Source organism: Gallinula chloropus, assembly GCF_964237585.1.
Source record: "Gallinula chloropus genome assembly, chromosome: 4".
NCBI lineage: Eukaryota > Metazoa > Chordata > Aves > Gruiformes > Rallidae > Gallinula > Gallinula chloropus.
The window spans coordinates 67,022,984-67,047,297 of NC_140088.1; the positions used below are offsets into that span (position 1 = coordinate 67,022,984).

The 24,314-nt window shown below is 37.6% G+C and overlaps 1 protein-coding gene across 2 annotated transcripts in view; it reads left to right on the forward strand.

Annotated features, from left to right (window-relative positions):
* Nucleotides 1–24,314, forward strand: part of GRID2 (glutamate ionotropic receptor delta type subunit 2) — a gene marked incomplete at both ends in the record, with an annotated part of 718,543 nt that overhangs the window by 491,173 nt on the left and 203,056 nt on the right. For both annotated transcript variants that reach the window (XM_084263639.1, XM_084263640.1), the window contains 4 exons: nt 2,326–2,379; nt 10,224–10,397; nt 16,198–16,359; nt 23,646–23,765. In XM_084263639.1, the coding sequence (XP_084119765.1) occupies nt 2,326–2,379; nt 10,224–10,397; nt 16,198–16,359; nt 23,646–23,765 (510 nt within the window). The remainder of the gene's footprint in view (nt 1–2,325; nt 2,380–10,223; nt 10,398–16,197; nt 16,360–23,645; nt 23,766–24,314) is intronic.

Here is a 24,314-nt window from a genome sequence, read left to right on the forward strand (position 1 = left end):
TTTGGGTGTGACAAAGTGATGAACCCTACTTCTATTAAAAACTGGACAGAAAATGTGAAATTTCATTTTGTGGATTCCTTCATTCTGAAATTTCAGTTGACTGCCATGTCATTCTGCTGACAATGGGAGCCTTGACTCCAAGGACATCCTTCTGACAGGCTGCCTTGCAGCCACAGGAACTCCAGGAGACCTCATCTTGAGCAGACTAGTTAGGGCAGGGCAGGAATTACTGGTGGGATATCGTGGAGCCAGCAGTTAGGAGGGGCAAGGTTGCCAGGAACCTGACAAGAAACCAGAAAGTATCAGATGTGCTGCTTTTTTTTTTTTGTTTGGTTGGTTTTTTTCTTTTAAAAAAAGAAAAATAACAAAATCCACTTGCTTTCAGCAGAAATGTATGTAGATTGACTAGCAGAATTGTTTCTGGTTCAGTCAGGTCTTGATTTGTTTTGTCTTGTGGAAAATTTAAATGATATTGCTTGTGTTGTAAATGGCATACACTTTCTATGCTTGGGAAATTTACATAAGGAGCAAACGCTCCCTTGAGAACTCCACTAATATTCAGTTTTAACCTTTCTTGGTTTCTGGATGTACTTGTCTTCTAATCAGTTTGATATGAGAGATCTGATTCAAACAGCCATGCTCCAGTTCCAGCAGCCTGACTAGGCCTGTTGTGATGCCTCTCATCACTTAGTTATTTAGTTTCTATCCTGTTCCTTTATATGTGGACACCTACTGCAGAGAATGCAAGAAAACATCAAAAATATCAAAACATACTGTTGTCAGTGCAGTGAGTGTAAAGTCCAGGTAAAGTGAGGACCCTGATTCCTACTGCTAATAACACCAAAATATCCAGGACCACGTCAGCAACTATGGCTTTCATTACCCTTCATTTCTTATTGGTGCTATAAGAGTTTCACATTAGAAGTCCGTTTATATACTGCTTCTCTTGCTTTTTATTTTTCCCAGTCTTTCCAGACCAGAGTTTCCAATCTTGCCTATCATTCTGGTAAATAAGCAGTGGCCCCAATGTTAATGGCCTTTGAATTAATAATGAAGGTTATCAGTATGGGGTCCTTGGTGCTCTTAAGATTTGTGACCAGTTTAAATTGTTCTTCTTTGGACACAGCACAGTATAAATTGTAATCATCCTTGGCAACCGCTATTTGTGCTGGTCGTCATTAAAAGCCAAACATGACTGCTGTGCAACGGTCCAAGTAATAATAGCCCAGCACTAGTCATCTACTTGAACATTAAAATATTTTAAGTTCCAAGACTTGGTTCAATTTTAATCTTTCGGTGGTTTTTTTCTTCCCCTCCACCCCCCCCCCCCCCCGAGATTCAACAGTTTTAAGTATCCGGTAGTTTTGAATTGTGAATCAAGATGATCATGGTGATTATACAACTAAAATGGATGGGATTAATCTGGTTTTTAAATTATTTCAGTGTCAATGCTAATTCTATTTCATTTAAAATAAAATAGTGAAGGTGTACAGGCTTTTCTGTGTTTCTGGCCTCCCTCACATTGATGATTTCTTTCCTAGCTAATGAAATCAAACCAAATGTATCTTTTCCCCTCTTTGTTTCCACTTTGAAGGTGAATCAAACATGACTCATTGCAAAAGTGTAGTGGAATGGATAGGGTTCAGTGAAAGATGAGTTAAGTAGTACATTTTCAGTCCAGCATGGAGAGGCAGCTCCTGGGATAATTTTCAGCGAAGAAAATAAGAGGCAAAACTAGAAGAGGATTAGAGGGCCTCTGTGCATAGAGCCTGGGACAGGCTATCATTCATGAATCCTGTCACATCCCTCTTTCTCAGGAGAACCCTTTAGCCCTTTGCTTCCTGTTCTTTGCCTTTCTATGAACCCTAACATTTGTGGTGTGGGTTGTTCTTTGTTTGGGTTTGTTACGTTTTTAATTCACATGCTTCCAGGGAAGGTGTACACTGGAAAAACCTTGGAGATGGGAAGAACAGAAATCTGACGAGCTATATTCACTTTCAGATATTCATTTTCTGCCTTCCTATCTGTTGCTCTCTCAACACACAATGCTAAGGCAAAAACGATTTCATTTTCTCCTCAGCCAACTGAAACATATTCTTTTCTGTGATGTCGGCAATGAAATGTATTTTCCAAGTTTAATTAGCAAGTCAAACAATAACACAAATGCTTCTACAGTTTTGCTAAAGGTTCTCTACCCTCAGTTGAATAATAAAGGTCTTCAAGAGCATGTGCTTTGGTTTTTGTCATTTGCAGAAAACATCCATTTAATTTTTTTCTGGCTTTCACAAGCAACCTGACTGATAGCTGGTTTGTTCTCTATTTCAGGTCGTGGAGACTAATTTGGTTGCTTTTGACTGCCACTGGATCATTATAAATGAGGTAACTGTCAAGTTTACATTGTGGTGAACCATGAATCCTGTTTTCAGGCTTACTGACAACATTCATGCTGATCTTGACTTTGAGAGGAAGCAGTAGCTATGACAAAGTTCAGGCATGTTGGGGAGTGGATGTTGCTTAGTAAAATAGAATGACAAGTTCTTGGACTTTGCTATTTTGTCTTGCCTATTTTAAACAGGAATCCTTGAATGAATAAATGAAAAAAAAATATTTAAAAAACCCCAAACGACCATTCCGAGGCTCTTGAGATTTCACATTTGACTTGAGCTGACATTTTTTAGATTTTGTAGTGGATTATTTTACATTTAATCTTTCATAGTGGAGTGCTTGCGTTCTGCTTCTGTTGTAATGATTGTTCTTAATAAAAATAATAATACTAAATCAATCCCATTTTGCCTTTCCATTAAGAATTCCCTTAGGATTTTGTCATTATTGATATCCAAACTTCTTGATATTAATGGGAGTCTTTTTGGTGGCCTTCATGTCCTATTATCATGAAGAAAAAAAGGAAGAAAGTTAAAGTCCTATTATCAAACTGTGAAATAAGTTCTTCCATGAACACTTGTCATATGACAAGTCAATATATGAAGTAGTTTTGCATATCAAACATTGAACAATGCAGTCATTCTTAGATTTGACAATATTCAGATTTTTCTTTTATGAAAGCAGTTTAGGTCCAGAACAGCTGAAATCCCTGTGGAGATAATTCTTCCCCAAACATACAGATCATGTGACTCCTGTACATTACCAGGATAAAAGATTGCTTGGAGACTGTGTGTAAATTCCAGGTGTCTTCTCTGAATTTACTGTGTTCTTTGGTTATCGTGTGTAATTACTAGATTTTCATTAGTAGAGCATGCTAATAGGTAATTTAGTCCCATGCTTTTTTTTTAAAGGCTATAGTAAGGTGTAAAGATGCAGTGGGATAGTATTGTGACTTGCTTGTTTAAAACCGGATTTCTAGCCAGTCTTGCCTGGAGAAAATTATGCCTCAGAAATTATTGTGTTGGGCCCTGTGTTGCATCTGACCAGTAACGCGTGTGTTTTCCTGCACTGAATTGGGTGGACTTCACTGGTTGAGAACACAGCTTTAACCTACAGATGGTCATGAGAACAACACGTGCTTTCTTTTTCCTGTCAGATTGACCTAAAATTCACTTGTAGCAACTGGAATGTTGAAGTAGGGTATTCATCTCTACTCCTCAGGGTTAACAGTTATTATTTGTAAAAGGACATTAACTAAATCTAAAGCAGGACACCGTTAACCTCTATATCAATAATTAGACAGCAGTTTCTTAGGCAGAGCCCAGATACTGGTTTGCTGTTCAAGTTAACTACAATGCCACCAGTTTTTCATTCCCAGTGCTATTTAATTGGAAAGTTCAAACGGAGGTGCTTGTTTGTAGCTGTGTCAGCTACACATTCATCTCTGTCTTTCACATTCAAAAAGCAAAAGAAAACTAAGGATCTACTCCTAATGTACATGCTTTCTCTTTGCATTTAATTCATAAATTGGTGTGTCTCTGGAAAAAATTCAGCTTTCTGAGCATTGTTACTTGCAGCAGATTAAACAGGAGAGCAAGTGAAGTGGTTACCACTCTAAACTGCCTTCTCCACTGCAAAACTGTTTCTCTGGGCTGTGGTCCCAACAGCTAGGAGAACTGAATGATGGACACAGAGAAACTTATATGTTCCCTTCTTAGTGTTATAGTTTTGTATGTGAAATGGGCGAAAGCCGTGATTAAATTCATTCTGACAAGCTGTGCTGTGAACCATAGTCATTAAAATCTCTGTATCTCATTCATTCGGTCCTGCTGTTGGTTTTAAAGAATATGAACAAGTTTAATGCCATCTCAGCTTAATCTCCTTCTGGATTTAGATCCACGGTCCCACTTAAATTTATTTACAATCCACGTTTGTTTCGACATGCTAATAATACTGACATTTTGTGGACATGAAAATCAGATTATCAATGAGTAAGGTTTGTAGATAATGATATGAAAAGGGTCTTGTACTGACCTATGTTCCTTATCATTATGTTCAAATTGCAGCGGAAATCTAAATGTTTCCTGAATGATGAGTGTTGCATAACATGACATAGCAACATTTTTATCAGTTCAGTTATAAGATCTCAGCGACTCCACTTTGGTAGTGCAAGATTTGGGAATGCAGTGATTTACAGGCCCCTTACTATGTGACACATAACATGTCAATCTTGGAAGCAAGGTCCATTTGTTATGGTTGTCCATTAGCCATTGATGACCACAGAACCTCTGTGTAACTGTGAAATGCCCTGAGAGCTCAGCACTTTTTGCTGCTTATGTGAACCGTTTGTGACATCTTAGACATCTGTGTTTATGTGCCTGTATTGGCTAAATTAGACTGTCAACTAAGTAACTAATATTGCTTCTCTGGCCTCCTAATTCAAAAGGCTAAAATGAACTATTAGAGTGAAAATGCATTGTTTGGCAAAATCCATATACGATTCAAATAACTCCTTGCACTGAGATAAAATAAGCTGGGATTGTGTTTCCTTTTCCATCAGTGTGCAAAGGGGAGACAGCACACTTCCAAGTATAGTAATACAAAAGGAAATAACACCTTCAGTTTTGTGATCAGGAATCTGCTTAGGCTTTGAGAGGTAACATCTGTTATTTTAATTGCTCGCTTTAAAAGCTGTAATGTTGGGAAAGAGTTCCTTAATTTTTATCATCCCATTAGTTGGTATTTTGTGTAATACAGCAAATTTGCTTGAAGACTGTATCATAATGGAAAAGCATGTGTGGGAGGAGGGGGGCTGTTCCCATGAAATGAAAGGATTCATAATTTGCTAAAGCATAATACATCATATTAGTGCTTTATAAATAATACAAATCTCTTCTGATCAGTGCAGTCAGCTGAGGAAACACTCTCCAAATAAATATTCCTGTTTCTTCAGGGCCTTAAAGCAGATGGTGCAATTCTTTATTTAAAATTTGCAGGAATCATAGATTTGAGTGTGGTCATGATCAAATATGCCTTAACAAAATGTGAGAATGGATTTCTCACACTCTCTCTCTCCCTCTGCCTGTCTGACTCTGCTTGCTTCTTTTCCTCTCCACAATAGTAAAAAGCTCAGGATAGTAAAATTAAATGCATATATGTATATTTATGACAAATCACAAGTGCAGAGTAAACTTAGATTTTATTTAATGGAAATGAAGAAAGGGCATTTGTATGATTTTCATCACTTTTCATTTGCTCCTTTTAAATCAAAGTCTATCTCAAGAGTTTTCCTTTGTTAAAACATTGAGGGTCATCTTACTACGCCCTAGGCTGATACCAGTTCTCTATTGCTACTCTTTACTCAAGGACAGCCCAAAACACTTTCCACTGCTTACAGTTATCATACTGGAGGTGAAAATATTAAAGCTTCTCTACAAAGGATTGCTTGATTTTCATTTCCAATAATGTGCACAATTATGACCATCTTTATTAAAATTAGAATGGAATGGGTGCACAGAAAAACTGATTTGTGTGAGAAGAGGTTGAAAAGGTTGGATTGATTAGCCTATGAAAACAAAGTCTGAAAAAGAATATGCTCTCTGTTCCTAAACACATATAGGGTGTGAATAAATGCATCCTTGTCAAGGGCTAGAGGACAAACCTGGCACAAGAACAGATGAGTTTCAAATGCTCGTAAATAAATTGTGGGGAAAATTTAGTAGAAGCTTTATAATTACCAAATACATCAGAATCTGGAAAGACTCCTTTGAGAAAAGAATCAAAAGAAAACCCCAAACTCTTTCAAAGAACAGTTTATGGAAAAAAGATCTAGCAGGTTGGCCCATAATAGCACAAAAGAGGACTGGAGGCCTGCAAAGTTTTATTTGAAGGCTACGTTTAGATGAACACACTTTTCCCAGGAGAGAGCTTGGCCAATGCATTTAGCCTGTTCCGTTGTTTTTCAGCTCAATGCATTCCACCATGAAGATGAGTGTAGAGCTTGACTGTTTTAAATTTGAGCAGCTACATCAGGTCCCAAAATCACTGCCTAGTTCCAGGAGCTCATTTTAATACAGAGAAATCATTAATAGTAGCATTAGTAGTTAATTTGAAGTCTTACATTTTCCAAAGCTGAAACCAGGTCATGTGTGAAATTCCACCATCTTTGGTACAGTTCGGCATCCAAGCTGCCAGCTCTTTTTTTTTGAGACAGGTGAGAGTTGATATACTGAATTTCTTCAAACTCTTGATTATTTTTTCTCTGTGAAGACTAAAATTGATTTCTACTTGTCCTGTCAGCTTTCTCTTTTTCATCATCTTTCCCAACACCTAAGAAACCTAAGGGAGCAAATGATTATGTAGTTCAAGATCTCCTTTATTTGTCTTGGAACTTCATCTAGTTATGCCTTCTCCCCAGCTACCCCTCTTTGGAAAAATTGAGAAATTCGGGAAGGATGTAGCACATATGTTCTATGGCATGGGCATTGGCAGCCCAGAGGCCTCCAGGGGGTGTGCAGTGGCCACCCTTTCCTGCTCTGCCCCCTACTTATTGCTGCTGGCTTATGGAGGAGGAAGAAGCACTCTCTGTGTTGAGGGATGTGATTGAAGATATGTCATGCACTCGAAAATAGGTCGTGTCCACTGTATGATAAATGCTGGAACCATCCCCTTGGCCCAAATTTAAGATGTTTCCATAAGAAAAGGTGCCTTTGATGCTTATTACAGGACCATGTGAATAAATTCTTTCCTTCTGCTTTTCTCACTAGCAGTGTGGTCCTTCTGTGGTGAATAGTAAGTTTCTGCCTACATTGCTAAACTTAAAATAATCAGATGAAGCTGAATAGCAGTGTGTATTAGGTGTCCAGTATACAGTCTTGCTTCCCACTGGAGTCTCTGCCTGATACGTAGAGGTGATCCTCTTCAGTTCCCTATTCCTAAAACATCTGTAAAATTGTTATTAATTTAAAATAGCAATTTTTTTCCTTATTTGCCTGCTCAGACAATGCGTACATCTAGTTTTATCCTTGTTCCCTTTAAAACAGGACAGCCTCCCCTTTATTCCAACTTCAGACCAAAAAGAGAAAAGGAAAAAAAAAAACCCACCTAAACAACAACAACAAAAAAACCCAGAAACAAACACATAACCTAGCCTAAATTTATTCAGGTGCCAACTCAGTTCAACTTGCCCAACTTTGTAATTTTTTTTGACATTTGGAGCTTGTATAACAGATCATCTGCCATCCTTATATCATTACATTGTATCCTCCTTTGAAGTGCAAATGAAAATTGTTTCCTTTCATACAATAGTTGCTTTATATAGTTTTCTTAAGTCAGATCCAAAATTCAATAATGAGAGATGATATTGGAGAGTCATTATATAAAAGGCTCGTCATTCAGTGCCAAGTATTAAAAAAATTACAAAGAAATATATAGCAAGTGACTAAAGTTGAATTTGGGTTTGCGTGACATTGCTTTGTTATTAACCTAAAATCTGAATGTATGGTATCAGTGGAATTCACCAATCTTAAATGCTAGCTGTCATTAATCTGTTGATGGATATACCTCCTTGGCAACCGTACTAATACCTGTTCTGTGTTTAGATTCTGTTCTTAGTTTCCAGATGATGTATAAATATGCGAGGTAGTAACCTAAAGGTTAAAATGAGAACACTCTAATTAAAATGCATCAAAAAATGCTGAATACTGAAAAAATAAATACACTTTTGGGGCAGAACTGATAAATATTTGAGCAGCGGAATGTCAAAAATATCTTTTAAAGTATTTTTAGCAATGTAACATAGCTATGCAGGTATTGGTTTTTTATGTCATAGAACAAGTCTAATGGTCTTGCTGTTACGGTTTGGACATAGTGTATAATGAAACCAGGAAAACGTTTTCTAAATCCTCTGAGAAAGGATATAGGCTAAAATCAAGATACGTTTCTTGAGCTCTCCTTTCTGATTATATTAAAAATATTATAAAGAAAATTACATGCATTTTGCTAAAACAGCATTTTTAAATTTTTTTTTTTACCTTGCAGCTAGTGAAATGATACAGACTAAATGAAAAGACGGCATCTTAAGCTGAGAGAATCCATTATCTATGGTACATTAAGGATTAATCGACCAGAAATGCAAGATATTACACTGGACACAGCTGATGCCATGTGTTATTTTTGTTTGCAGAAAAATCTATATTTCATAAAGAATATTAATAACAGATGAATTCAAAAACTATGACAGTCTGTGAAGAATTAAATACTTTTACTGTAGTCAAGAGAGAAGTTATTAAAATTTACATCTCATGTATTTTTCTTCCTATCATTAAAGGAAATAAGCAAATGTCAGTGTCCAAAGAAATTGCCTCAAAATTATTAATTTAAAGAATGCTTAATGAAGGTCCAAAAAAAGAGCTAAAAAAACAGGGGTAGTTGTCTTAACATTTAAAGAGCTGCTTTTTCAAAAAGCTTGCTTTCCTTTTCATGAAAAAGATTCTATAGTTTTAGTTCAAAACTGTCTCCTGGTGTATCCTAAGTTCTTGATTATGGGTATAGATCAGGAAGCTAGAGGCAAAAAAAGCTGATGGTGTTTAGTTACAGTGCAGATGTCCTTTAAATAATGAAAAACTATAAATAAGAAAATGAAAATCAGAAGTATTCCATAAAGTGTGACTGTATGCAAATATATATTATATGTAGGCTGCTAATAGGAGCTCCTCAACCAGTTCTTTACTTGGGGGGTGTATCCACAAATTTAAGCATTCAAAAAGTTTGGGGCATCGGCCTCCGTAATCCAGACAGATCAGCATAATGAAAAATAGTTTATAGTTTGAAAGGTTGAGCAATTTTGTAGATTACGTCTCCTGCTTTACAGAAAAATGCAGTCACAAAATTGCCTTGAAAGCTACCAGCTTGACCCTGAGTCATCAGAAAAAGCCTGTGTTTAACTAAAGTTCAAGGTCTTGCGTGAAGATTGGAGACAGTTGCTGTTCCTTGTGAGCCCAAATTCCTCCTGCTCTGTGTTCCCTGACGGCCTTCTCATTCAATGGTGCAAAATATGCGTTCCCAAACTGCAGGACTTTATGTAAATAACTGGGTTTCTGATTTCCCTAACCTGCCTTAAAGTTAGTGTTTTAAGCTTAATATTTCATGTATTGATATTTTTGCTTAGTTATCTTTCTTTAAAGTGTGTGTCCGTAGAGCTGAGTGTTTAGCTGTAGGCTTTAATAGGTACTCTATGGAGTAAAAAGTTGGGTTTAAATTAGGTCTTGCTATAAACAAGCACATACACACCTAGAGCGCTCTAATGCATTTTCTTTGCCCTTTTGGTAAATTACGTTTGCTAACTTGCACGTTGTTTATAGGTTCTTGATATTCTGTTTCCACAAAATGAACACATTAAGGCCTGAATAATTGTCTGTACCTTCACAGCTCCTAAGTAACGCTACACTTAGAAATACATCATGCTATGACTTCCTACTGATTAACGCGTTGCCTGCCAAGGATGCTGTGAAACGCTTTTATTTAAAAGATGGAAGTTAAAAGGAGGAGGAGAGAAAACCCAAAATGAAACAGCTAAGCCAGTTACATCTACAAATGTTCAGTGAGGTTTAAACACAGTACATTTTAAACTTTTGCAGTTATTGTAGGGGTGGTATGTCAGTTGTTTCAATAAGCATACATCGCTTCTTTTTGAGGCTATTGCAGGGATTAACAGAAGCCGTGATGCTTTCACATTCCTCTTGGTCCTCTCAGTTTATTGATTTTTGGTTTTTAGTAATCTGGAAGTAACCTTTCTGTATTTTACCTCTTATGCATATTCTCTCCCTTGCTGTATCTTCCAGGAAATAAATGATGCGGATGTTCAGGAGCTGGTGAGAAGGTCAATTGGAAGGTTAACAATTATTCGACAAACATTTCCAGTCCCCCAGAACACAAGCCAGCGCTGTTTCCGTGGCAACCACAGAATATCTTCATCATTGTGTGATCCAAAGGACCCTTTCTCCCAAAGCATGGAGGTAGTTCACATATACCAGTCTATTCCCATGTGGGAACTGTCTTTCTAGATAAGTTCAAGGTTTTTCCCCAGGGGCTTAATGTAATTTAATGCTTATTTTTCATGTCCTCTCCAACATGTAGTTTAATGGCTTCATGGCATGACATGAAAATACTTGGGCAGGGGGTGAGTGCGTTTGATGGACAGGAACAGCTCATCTGCTTCACAGCACTTGAGGGGGGAAAAAAGTCAAAAAAGCCACCTGATCTCCAGGCCTTGGGTAGTTGTTTTTGTTAACCTGCTAAATTTTATTTTTTGTCATCTCACCACAAAGAATTTCCTTTGCATTGCCAAGTCTCAAGAACTGTCATGTTTCTCTGTCTCAAATATGTTGCCAACAGGAAAGCCTTCCTGGGGAACACCCATCTCCATCTGTTTCAAGTCCCTTGTTGTATGCACCTAAATCTATGCCTGTATTCCAAAGAGGCCTTATTTTCAGGGTTAATTGCAAATCACAATTAAAAAATCAAAGCCTTCCTACCACATAAAACCAGCAACAGGATCATGCTCACTCTCCTTACTTCATACAGTCTTTGCAACAACAAATCCCCTATCTCTCTCATATATCTGGTTAGGCTTTGTCATGACAAATCTATGGCAAATCAGGAGTGTGAAACTGGCTTAAGATGTCAATTTCAATTTTGTTTGCTTTACACGTGTGTGGTTATTTATGAAGTTATGGAAAGATGACTGCATTGGCGGTGGTGCAGGAGGAACATACCTGACTTAGCAGCAAAGAGAGCGCTCGTTTAGTTCATGCTGAAAGAAAGGAGTGAGAGAAAACCATGGGAGAAAAAAGGGTAGTGGTGAAGAGCATCATTGCTTTAAATTTATGAGGAGGAGGAGGACTGTGGTTGATCTTGTCCTGTTTCAAGTTAGCTGTAAGAGCCTTTACCTAAGTGTTCACAAAACAGCTGGTAAGCAAGTATAAATAATATGAAAAACTTTGGGCAAGGTAAATTATACAGTGATCCTATAAGAACTGTTAAAATTTACAGGGCAGTGTAAGGTCAGTAGATACATTGGATATCTCTAGAGGCTACTTACCCACTGTAGAAAATCATAGAATCATAGGGGTTGGAAGGGACCTCGAGAGATCATCGGGTCCAACCCCCCTGCCAAAGCAGCTCCCTAGGACATATTGCACAGATAGGCGTCCAGATGGGTCCCGAATACCTCCAGAGAAGGAGACTCCACCACCTCCCTGGGCAGCCTGTCCCAGGGCTCTGTCACACTCACTGTGAAGAAGTTCTTCCGCATGTTGGTGCGGAACTTCCTGTGCTCCAACTTGCAGCCATTGCCCCTTGTCCTGTCTCCACAGACCACTGAAAAGGGGCTGGCTAACTCCCCCTGCATTCCATGCTTAAGATAATTATGGACATTAATTAGATCCCCCCTTAGTCTTCTCAAGACTGAACAGCCCCAGCTCACTGAGCCTCTCCTCATAGGGGAGATGCTCTAGGCCCTTAATCATCTTTGTAGCCCTCCTCTGGACTGTCTCCAGGAGATCCCTGTCCTTTTGATACCAGGGAGCCCAGAACTGGCACAATACTCCAGGTGGGGCCTGACCAGGGCAGAGTAGAGGGGGAGGATCACCTCCTTCGACCTGCTGGCCACACTCCTCCTGATGCACCCCAGGGTCCCACTGGCTCTCTTAGCCCCCAGGGCAGATGGCTGGCTGATAGCCAAGCTGTCATGTACCAGGAGCCCCAGGTCCTTCTCTGCAGAGCTCTTCTCCAGCAGGTCATCCCCCAGCCTGTACTGATTCAAACAGTTGTTCCTTCCCAGGTGCAAGACTCTACACTTGTTTTTATTGAACCTTATTTGGTTTCTTACTGCCCAGCTCTCTAGCCTGTCCAGGTCTCTCTGGATGGCAGCGCAGTGTTCCTGAGTGTCAGCCACTCCTCACAGCTTTGTATCATCGGCATACTTGCTGAAGGTGGATGCTGTTCCCTCATCAAGGTTGTCAGTGAAGATATTAAACAGGACTGGACCCAACACCAAGTCCTGGGGAACACCGATAGTTACAGGACTCCAGCCAGACTCTGCTCCACTGATCACCACCCTCTGAGCTCAGCCCAACAGCCAGTACTCAGCCCACCTCACTGTCCACTCATCTATCCCATGCTCTCTCAGCTTTGTTATCAGGATGTCATGGGAGACAGTATCGAAAGCCTTGCTTTAGTCAAGGTAGATGACATCCACTGCTCTCCCTCCATCTAGCCAGCCAGTGATGAGATCATAGAAGGCTGTGAGATTGGTCGAGCACAATCCCCCCTTGGTGAAACGGGAAAATCCTTGTGTTGTGCTGTTGTGTTATGGTAGCATGGTCCTAGGGAGAACTTTGGTGGTCTTTGGTAATGCGTAAGAACTGAGGGTGTGATTACATGCAGCTGCTAGAGACTGCAAAAAGCAGTTTTCATGAACAAACAGTGTTACAAACTAGACCAAGGCAAAAAACAAGAATTGTGTATTGGTCAGAGTGAATTGACTGTAGGACAGAAAAGTTCTAGAAATCAAAGTTTATTGTCTACAAATTGCTAAATTCTATTCAGTTTGTTAGATTGGACCTTATAACTTAACCTGCGATTCTTGACCAACCTGTAATATTCCTCTTGGAAGGCTTTAAAACATTTTGTTTCAAAGGAATAGTGGAAGCTTGACTGTTTTAACTGTTCTGCACACTTGAGTTGCTTTTTTCATGTTTTTCCTAAGATGGTTACACTTCATTAGTAGCTGAGTGAGACAATACCAAAAAAAATGAAAGGTTTCCCCTGTGTCTTCATACAATGCACAGACCTTTGAGTAGCTGTAGGATTTGTTCACTGTTTCTTTGTTCTCCCTAACAATATTATAAATTCTAATCCAGTGGGGAGTTGGAGCAGTTTATAAATTGAAATTTCTAATGCTTGTTTTAATGCCATTGAAGTGTGACTAATCAGAAATATTCTCTGGAAATTATAAGGGTGGATTTCTTGATTTTTATTTTTTTTTCAATTATTTCCCCTGAAGTCTATGTGAATAATTAATTTTTTTCAGCATCTTAAATAAAACACTGAAAAATATTTTGGTGAAAATCTCTCATTGTATCTTTGGGTTGTTGGAAGTGAAACAACAACTTCTACCAGTTTGTATCATTTAGGAGGCAGGAAGTTAAAAACTAGATTCACTGAAGTATTTAGTACCATAACCCTTTTGTTTAAAAACTATGAGTCTAGGTATATATAAAAAAACCCACTGATAATCCAGATTAATCACTCATACTTAATCTGACTGCTAAATACATTTCTTCTACACTCTGGAACAAAAAAAATTGCATCTGAATTTTGAATTGCATCAACAAGAGGTTATTCAGTTAGATACTGCTTGGCAGTGCAAGTGTCCGGCCATTTGTTTAATACATTCAGAGTAAATAAAGGATCCATCATAGATACAAGGCAATGTGTTAAAAGTCCCAGCAAATTTACGTGGAAAATTAATAAAAGTGTAAAGTGACTTTAAATTGCAGTCCCACTCTGCATCCGGACAGTTACTAATGAAGCATGCTTCTGGTAGTGGCAGGGAAGAGTGATTTTGAGAAGCAGAAATTAACTGTAGTGTCTTTATCATTGCATTATCAGTGATTGATTGCCATAAATGTTAAGATGAACTATTAGTGAAGGAATAACAATGCTTAATAATTGCTGAACTCTGCACTCCAGAGCCCTGTTAATATTTGATGAAAGCCTGGCTATATTACTCTTAGATTAGTAAGTGTCCTTAGATTATTCTTAGATTAGTAAGTGTGACAACAGTCTTCTATTCCCATGATACTGGGTTATGGAAGCTACCTTGGAAGCAATGTCATTTTGTTGGGAAATGATGACTTGGCATCTGTAGCCCTTGATGTACTAATTTAGTCTCATTACTGACCTTATTGTGCCTGCTCTGTAGAGGGTTGTGGGTCTTATTTTTCCTTCCTTTGGCAACAGTTTACGTAAGAAAAAACGTACCTCACAGTTTAGTAATAATTCCTTATCTCCCCCACAAAGAAATGTCCCTGTGGTGCAAACTCCTTTGGGAATATGGTTTTAGCTGAGATGCTCTGAATTCTTTGTAGGTTTACAATGCACATGCAAGTCAGCCAAGGTATTTTAAAAATCCTTGATTAATCTGAACCCAGATACTCAATCCATGCTCTTAATCCTGTCATGTACAGCAATGCCTGGCCTGTCCATTGGCAGAAAGTAATTTAGTACCTGAAATGGAAATATACTCAGACACTGGATTCATGGGAGAAGCTCAAGTAAGAATAAAGAAGCAGTTTCCAGAAAAAGGGAATGATCATTGTCATTTAAAGAAAATGGGAAATAAGGATCAGTTCTGTGTGCTTGTGGTATTAACAATGCAGAGTTGTAAAGGCAATAGAGGATCCTAGGAGTTCTATCAGGAGGGAAAGCTGCAGACCATTAGGTCTCCTTCAATAAATGGCAGAATGCCCCAGGAAATTCTGGCATAATAAGGAGAAAGGCAGCCTCTTTCCTGGATGCTGGGCAATGAAGGAGTCTGTCACAAAACCTTCTTGTGAGAACTGTACTGAGCAGATTGTAGTTGAGGCAGTCAAAGCTAGAATAAAGATGGAATTTATATAAGAAAATGGCAATTGGCTAATTTGTTTTCAGGCACTAGGAATGCTCTACAGCTCCCTTCATAGTACAGTTTGGGAAACTGAGTTTCCTTCAATAGCTTCAGGCCCTCAACAAGTTATCTCAAAATAATATTCCCAAAGGTCCTCCTTATTTCTGAACATCGTTTCTCTTCCCAAGAAACTCTGTTCAGGAGAGCTGAGGCTTCTCTATATGATATTGTTAGCAACTTGGATACTTCTGACACTTGAGGACAGGTATGACTAAAATAAAGCTACATCATAAATTACTTGTTTCAGGAGTACATGTGAATCATGAGCTTCTGTTCTTTTGAACTGAACAGTGTCTTTCACATCTTACTTTGTGCATTTAGAAGTACACATATATAGACATAGAACATGGGCAAGTGGAACTGACATACAAGTAACTTCTGTTCTTGAGTTCAGTTCTTCTCTCGTTAATGCCAGAGTAGAACTTCTTCACACTGCGTGTAACTATGCTCACAGTGAAACATATGCACATTTAGTCAGTAAGAGTTTTGTCCTGCAAGGAGTTAACTGCCATTGCCAAACAGTCTGACAGGAAACACTGTAAATTGCAGAATTGACATGCAACTGCACACAGGGAAAGGTTTCGTCATGTTTTATTCCAGAAATGGCCTTCATCAGAATTAACTGCAAAAATCAGAAACAAAAAACATGCTGAAATTAGTTTAAATGTTCAGAGGTTTTGTTTTTCAAAAGAACAAAACAAAGTTGAAGAGAATTTGATGATGTCCACGTATTTGGTGACTGCAAAAACTGAATGTTGCAAGCAACTGGTTAAAAATAAAAGAGTCTGCATTCAGAAGTAGGGCTTTAAATCCTGCAAGTGGAGCTGTGCCAGCGACGGGGCTGCCGCTATTTCACATGTGTGTAGTTTATTGCTGCAGATCACTTGTAGCACGACAGCCCCTAGCTGCAGTTTCTACCAGAGGCAAAGATACGACTTTTTTACTCTTATGGTTTCTTATTAATACCAAATTATTTGTTTAATTACTGGAGGATTGTGGGTGAAGTAAAAACAATGCTAAATTCTGGCTGCTGGCAGGATACTGCATGTAAGAGTCCTTATACTCCTTTTTGAATGTCTTTGCAGATTTCGAACCTGTATATATATGACACTGTCCTCCTGTTGGCGAACGCCTTTCATAAGAAGCTGGAGGACAGGAAGTGGCACAGCATGGCCAGTCTCACCTGCATCAGGAAGAACTCTAAACCCTGGCAAGGGGGACGATCCATGTTGGAAACCATTAAGAAGGTACCTTTTCCCTGTATTTCCTTGTCTTTAATTTCTGAATTACTTGCATTAGACAGTATTTCCTTCTGTAGTGCATACTATTCTTGCCAGTAACAACAGTGTCTTTTTAAGGCAAAAGTTTTGATATATTTACAGTTTCTGTAAAATGGGCTTTAGTTTTTATTTTCTTTTCCACATCATAAAAAGCATATTTGAAATTAGGTCAATGAGTTTCTTTGCCAAAACTACCAAACTAGTGGAATTTTAAAGTATGAATAGTATCTAATTGGAAAAGTGTTACAGGTTAGGAGATAAAACAGATGCATTTCCTGTTTCATTTGTAAAAGGAAAAAAAAAAAGGTTGCAGAATTACACTTGGGAAACATTCTGTGGAATTTGCTGTTGCACTGCTATTGACGTGCATATAGTAAAATAATAGAAATGAGAGTGAAGAAAACCCTAACTACTGCCATTGCACAACCCCTACAGTGCTTTAACCAATGCTAATTTCTCTCTTTTTCCCTATGATTATTATTCCATACCTTAATCATGCTCATACCCAAAATACTTTTCCTGTTCTTCAGTCTTTAAAGGTATTTTTTCTTAGTTATTGACTTTCTTCATGATGTTTACCGTCCCCATGTACTTAGAGACCATTATCACACCCTTCTCAGTCAGTATTTAATCAAAATATACATAGGTTGGTAGTTTACCCCTCCCTGTAACTTATTCAGTTGAGTCTCCTTATGTTATTGATCTCTTTCATAAAACTGCTTTCTCGTTTGTCTGCATGTACTTCCTGATATTTTTATTTACAACGGTGTGCCATATTTAAAGTGCTGGCAGTGCCTGCACTGTAAATACAAAAAACCCTCATGAACAAATGCACAAACAATAAATCCCCAAACAAAAAAAAAAAAATTAAACAAAAAATCCCCACCCAGAAAAACAATCTAGGAGAGTTTAAAAATAAATAAAATAAAATTGGTGCTTTATTGTTTCTGTTAAAAGAACATATAAATAATTTAAAATACACTGTTGTTTCAAGAAGTTGCTCTTCTGTGTTAGGTCTTTAACTACACCAGAAATTATGATGATGCAGGAAAAGTGTAGGGCTCCTTTGAACACCGATTAGTTTTTTCCCAGTCTCAGGTCCACCTGCATTAGCTCCAAGGCTTACTTCTGTGGCTCTTCCCAGTTCCCATTTTAATAGTTTGAAGTATTGAGACTGGAAGGATAATCCTGGACATATTTCTTATTACAGGGATTGGATATGGCTTTAAGGGACTCTAAACTATATTGCTCTTAACATAGAGCAATTTCAAGTTCACGTTCTTTGGTCCTATGTATTTTAAGCTATGTTTCAGGCAAAGCAAGTTCTGGAACTTCTGTTATCAAGTTGTATTTTGTAAATACTATTACGCATTTTTTTTTTTTATTAATAAACTAAAAGCAATTTCTCCTTACTCAAATCTGAGTAGGATGCGTAAGCCAGAAAAGTCAAAATACCCACTTTCTCAGTAGAATTAGTTTTCTCTCTGAGCTGGAGTTTCAAGCTGGTAGGTCTGGTAGCCCTACAAGCATCTCTAAATTTAGAAGTACTCACCATGGAAAGTGCTGTTGACTGTTTTGCATTAGGGTTATTTGCTTGCTTATATTCTTTGTGGATGTGAGACTGATCCTCTTCTAACTCTATTTCCTATTACTATCTCATCTCTCTGCATCTCTAATGGACTTCATTCCATTCTTTGCTGCATCATCCTGGCTGCCCAGTTCATCATCTTCCAATTCTCACCTCCAAAAATGATGAGATTAATAAAACAAACTACTCCTGTGACCTTTCACAGAAGAGCTACACCGTTTTGAAGATCAGTTTATGTAGCTCTCATCCCTGAAACATGAAGAGAAATGGCCAGGGAAAATCTGAAAGCATTCAGCATGAGCAAGTGGAAATTCCAGGCTTGTGGTTAGCTTGCTAGAAAATTAATTAAATGCCAAGGAAATTCTTGATGTGTGCAGCTAACCAGGCTTCCATCCTCTTCCTTTTGGGTTCTCTGCTGTTTGAATGAGGTGGCTTTGATAAGAAGCCATTTTATTAGCATAAATTGAATAGTCCAAATGCTCCTTGTACTACGTTATGCTGACAGAGATTAATTTCTGGAAGTAAAATGCTGAAATTGAAAGTCCAAATTTAATCCAAAATGGACTATGGAGATTTCCACTCTGTGTACGTATGTCTGTACCATTTCAGTTCCTAGGCAGAGGAAATATAAATATTGCAGCTGATAGCTGGAATTGCACAAGAAAGAGGAAAAACTAGTTCTAGAGGAAAAAACTATATTCTGGAATCACAGAACTAGAAATGGGAATATCTGGCATTAGCTGCAGGAGCAAATATCTCTGATTTCTAGGGGCGGGGGGGAAAGATGGGAAGTCTCTATAGGCTGCATACCACATAACGTAAGAGAAAGGGATGTTGATGTTCTACCTGCTGCAACCCTTCTTGGAGATAGAATAAATAAACTAATTTCTGGATGATTAATGAGCTAGTAGGGGATGGGGGAGAATTAGTTTCAAAGGTTTCTAGAAATGGCAAAATAGCTGTCTGAATCACTCCCTATTGGTTTGTTTTTTCTTTTTTTTTTTTTTTACTTTTCACTGTTAAATGTTTGATTCCTGCATCGCTATTTCTACAACTCCAAAAGCTGTTTTTTCTGTGTGAATCCAACTGATTGGACAAAGCCTATTAAAACCCCCATTTTAAGCCTGCTACAATCATTAAAATCTAGTATCTGTTTCTACCATTCTGGAACTGAATAAATAGTTAAATTCATCAGGAAATACAATCCTTCTAATGAATTTGGCCAGATCTAGCAATTAGTTCTAAATTCACTTCTGTAATAAGAACTATCCCCAAACACATGCTCACTTGTTTATTTTTCTCAGTAAAGCTATTTCACAGTGAGAAAAACAAGTATTACTAGAAAATAATTCTACTGTTGGAAAAATTAATCTTCCCAAATAGCTTGAGAATGAATGTAAGTAGGATTATATGGAGGATCAACTCAGAAAAATGACATCAAGTTAATGCATATATCTTCTCTCATGCTTACCTGATCTCTTCCCAGTCACATTTGTTTAGCTCACTGACAAACAGCAAATTTTTAGTGCTAGTAGCAACACAGAACCTATTCCTTTCTGGAAAATGAGCTGTGCCTCATGCTGCTTCATGAATCATTGGTTGAATTGTCAACTAGTTCTGGTCTCAGAAAAGTCAGTGATGTGTGGTGGTGATGTGAAAAAAGATGCCAAATTGGTTTTCAGGTAGTAGATTAGGCTCTCTTCTCTAGCAGCTAAAAATGATGTGTTGAGTTGAAAGCAATGTTTTCAATATCGGATTTTCTCAAGAATAAAATACGGATTTTTTTTTTTTTCTTCCTGTAACCACATTTTTTTCCTTAATTGCAAGATAGGTAGTGCCTGAGCGTAACTATATTTTGAAAAAAAGAGGAAGTTTGAACAGGAACTGTGAAAGCAAGTACAGTATTTTGTAACTGATGATTGGCATGCTGACATTCCCAAGTGAGGTCCTGACTGCTAGGCAAACAGTGCTTTCTACAGGGACTTCCAGTATAGTAGTGCCTAAGCATATATAAACTGTAGTTTATCTTGCCAGTCTAGATGGGACTCAAGTAAGCTTTAACTATATTGCCAAGCTTTACTAACAGCTCTGCAAAGCCCAGAGCAGTGATCAGAAACATAAGTAAAACATTTTTGTCCTAACATCTGACATTTCAGTCTTCAGTTTTAAGTGTGTCAGGAAATTGCATGGTTGCAGCTCAACCTTAGAGGAATTTGAGAGAATAGATAATAAATCTGTCTTCATTTTTCCCCAAACAGCATTGTTTCTGTAAGGTAAATGGAATGAAAAATTTCTTTGACCTTTACCCATTATCAAAATTAACACTAAAATAACTGGGGAAAAAGTCTCATCAGGAGTAATTGGATGAGTAGCTGTCATACAGATAGCCATTTCCTCTGTGATCTCCTTCCACTATGCATTAGAAGAGGGATAAAAGACACGCTGTAATTCAAATAAGCGCTCGAGAGGGATCCACACTGTGGAAGACTAAACAGAGGAATTGGAGCACTGTCCTGAAACAATTCCTAAGCAATACACTATCCCACTCCATCAGCCCTAAGCAACAAAACAGGCTTAAGTAAGCCTTGTAAAAAGGCTGTGGGGGACACTGAGGGCTAGTAGGGAGCAATAACAGGATTGTTTGGCCTGCAGATCAAGGAAGGTAGGTCTCTGGTAGGGAGGAGGCATCAAGACCTCCAAGAAGTTTGGTAATGTGGTTGGTATGATATAGGCAGTTCTTCACTCTTTTGTCTTTCTGTCTCTGCCCTTTCCAAGCCACGAGCATTTGCACCTTATCTGAACTCTTCTTTTACACTGTTACAGATATACACAGTCTAGGAAAGAAAACCCTAATCCACGACACTCTTATATGAAATTTTCAAAGCATGATGAAATTTCAAAACTAGATGAACAAGAAAAATTGTTGTTATGGTTACTGCTGGATATCAGACAAATAAAAGTAACTAATAGACTTATTGTTCGTGTCTTGCCCTGACAGTTTGCAGCCATTTAAAAATCAAGGTAAATAAACTTGCACAATGATTTTGGATTCTTTTCCAAAATATGATAGGTAAATCTCATATAACCTGTACTATATGTTAGGGGCTACATATTTCTAAAGAATCCTATGTTTTCTTAAAACCTGGATTTTCCTGCTTCAGAGGTAACAGAGACGAAATTCTTATTTCTATGATTTTTAATCATATTTCCTGAGATAAGGAAAACGGTAATAATTTCTTTTAAAGTTGATTAAAACATTTATTTGTTGTCTCAAGTCTCAAAAATCATTTCCATTTTAGATGCAATTCTATCTTCATGTCCCAAATACTCCAAATTATTTGGAGTACTCACTAATTCATCACAAAATAATAAAAAAGGGAAAACACTTCCTGCTGTACATAGCATCTTTGTTAATCAATTATTTTTTGTTGTTGTTGAATATTTCCTTTGTTTTATCATTTATCCCGGAGCTTTCCCTTCCTTTTTACAGACCTTCCTTGTGGCCCACCTGAAATCATGTTGCAGCTCAGGTGGTCTGTAACAGTACATACTTCACCCTCCTTAGACCCACAGATTTAACTCACAGTGGATGGAAATGGTTTTAAGAAGTACTATAGAAAATGCAAAGTATACTGTAATAAAAGCAGTATATGATGAGGGGCCAGAGTAGTGCAAGATGAGGAATGTGTATACAGTCAGGGAGGGCAAATCAGCCAGATGGAGGCTTCCAGGGGTCAGATGGGGATCCCAAGCTTTGCAGATATGTGCTGCTTTGCAGGCATTTCTACATCACATGCACCATGAAAATCTAGCTCATTAATCCAAAAGGCAGATGAGACCATATGAGGAAAAAGGTGTGTGGAACAGACTTTTATTTCTGGATTGTGAATTGGAGGTAGTCAAATGTATTTTAGCAGAAAAGGTTTGTATTTGTGAAACTCGGTTATTTACCTAAGGATATGTTCAAACAATTTTGCAGGTAAACACAAGCTCACTCTCTTTACACTGTACCAGTTAGAGGTGTGCTAACCCCAATCTAAAAGCCATGAAGGTGTGATTATTACAGGATTGTCCTCAAGCTAATAAGTAACCTCAGTGTCATGCTAGTTATAGTGGCATGCATCAAAATTGCCTGGCTGGCTCTCACCAAGGGCAAAATGACCTGGAGTCTTCCTGGAAAAGACTGCAGATGTACCTTTTTTTTTTTTTAATTCTAATCTCTCATAGAAAAAGTAAATATAGGAAAGATTTTTAAGAGGTTAAAAATGTATCTACACAAAGTTTTATGTTTTTAACTGAAAATGTTAATTCTTGAAATATTTATGTATTATTCCATGAAAATACTAATCTCTAGTAATTTTTAAAGCTATTATCTCAACTATCAACTTCCTTATTTTTATTATAAACGTATGAATGATTTATGAAAGGATGACCAAATGTTGTTAGTTCATAGTAATCTGCAAAATTTAGTACTCATTCCTGGGTTTGCTCCAAACTGAAGGTGTGAGAATACAGTTTTTAAAATCATGATTCAGCAAGAGTCATACGCTAAGCTAAGTAGTTTATATTTCAAGATTTTACTTTCCTTTTTTTTTCAGTTCAAATAATAAAGGTCTTAAGTGAAAAAACAATCGCAAATGCAAAACTCTCACCATATGCTTTCAAGAAATGCTATGCATTTCGTATAGTTTAGCACCAGGGGCAGATTTTTTCTTGTCCATAACTTAAAAATTGTTCAAGTTTTTTTTTGAGGAAGTGGGCTAAACATCTAATTTTGCCTGACTCTGAAAGCTGAATAAGTTTTTTAATGCTGAAGGTTTTCATTGCAGGCATTTCACATGGCTCTCTTGATTTTGCGGTTCAGGTCATCACAGCTCTTATACAAAGATGAAATGTGTGTCATGTTGAATTAACCCTGGAATATATTTTGAGTATGGCTGTGGCATGTGTAGCCCTTTCAACTCTGATTCTTTATAGTAAAGATTCACTGTTTCATCTTTAGTGTCTTAACCCCTTCTTACTAAAATGTCAAAAAGTAGAAACAAGCTTGTACATATGCTGCATTGGTGCTCTCATGCATTTTTAGTAGTAGAGAAGAGTCTTGGAGGAAAACGGAAAAATCACTATATTCAGCTAAACAAGCCCTTCTTCATTTGTGTAGATCACTTATGTTGGGCTCAAAAAACAGCTAATGATCCAAAACTTAACCTGATCTTGTGTGGAAATCTCTTTGGGATGTTGAGGGAGGAAACAAAAATATACAAAACTAATTTTTGTGCCCTTTCTTTTCTACATTTGTCTTAGTTTTGCTTCCACTAAAATCAGTCACAAAACTTTTTTTCTAATTGGACTAGAATGTCTATAAATATTTGCTGGTGGATGAAAGAAGAAAAATTAGAGTGCAACTATAGTAAGGGCAGGACTATTGCCTGTGTTGCATCTTCTTAGTACTGCTGAGTTTCAGTCTTCTGTGAAGTGCTTAAGTGATGTGGGAAGCATTTGGGCTTCAGAATTTTTAGGTAAATGTGGTCTATGGAAAACTGTCCCAACTCCAGTAGTTGTGTATGCAATCTGCATAGTTAGCCCACAAATCCTTTGGAGAAACAAAAGGTTATTATAATTGGCTACTTCTGAGTTTTTGTTCTGTATTCTGTTTTTCCTATAGGGTGGAGTGAATGGTTTGACTGGAGAACTGGAATTCGCAGAAAATGGAGGGAATCCCAATGTGCATTTTGAAATTTTGGGGACAAATTATGGAGAAGATCTTGGAAGAGGCATCCGCAAGGTGAGGCTACATATATTCAAATTAAGCTATTTTCACTGATTTTTTTTTAGAAGATTTCTTGTGTTCCATGTTATTACAAAAGGATATGATTGCAGATAATATTTTGCCATCTATCATTAAGAGGAGTAAGAAATGGGAGAAAATAATTGAACTTCTAGACACCCATCTACTTCATTATTGCAAAGAGACTTTGAAGTATGTCATGTTGCTGAAAGTGTTTGTAATACAGAATGTGTTAAGTTGCTGGTTGATCGGTGAAAGCTGTTGTATTGTAACACTTGCAACCCATTTCCAAAATAGCAAATTTTACATAGAAGTATGTTTAGAGCACCTAAATTGACACAATACTTATGGTCAAAGTGGGATGGTACAACCATTAGATGATTAAAATTTGTAGGTACAGAAAATCTGTTGCAACCTAGACAAACTTCTATTATTTTTTTGTCTTTGTGAAGGAAGTATATAATGGTTTAATAGAAATTAACTTTTACTGAATGAGTGTAATATTAGATGTTTAGCTGCAGGCACAGTCCAAGTAATTTGAGTTAG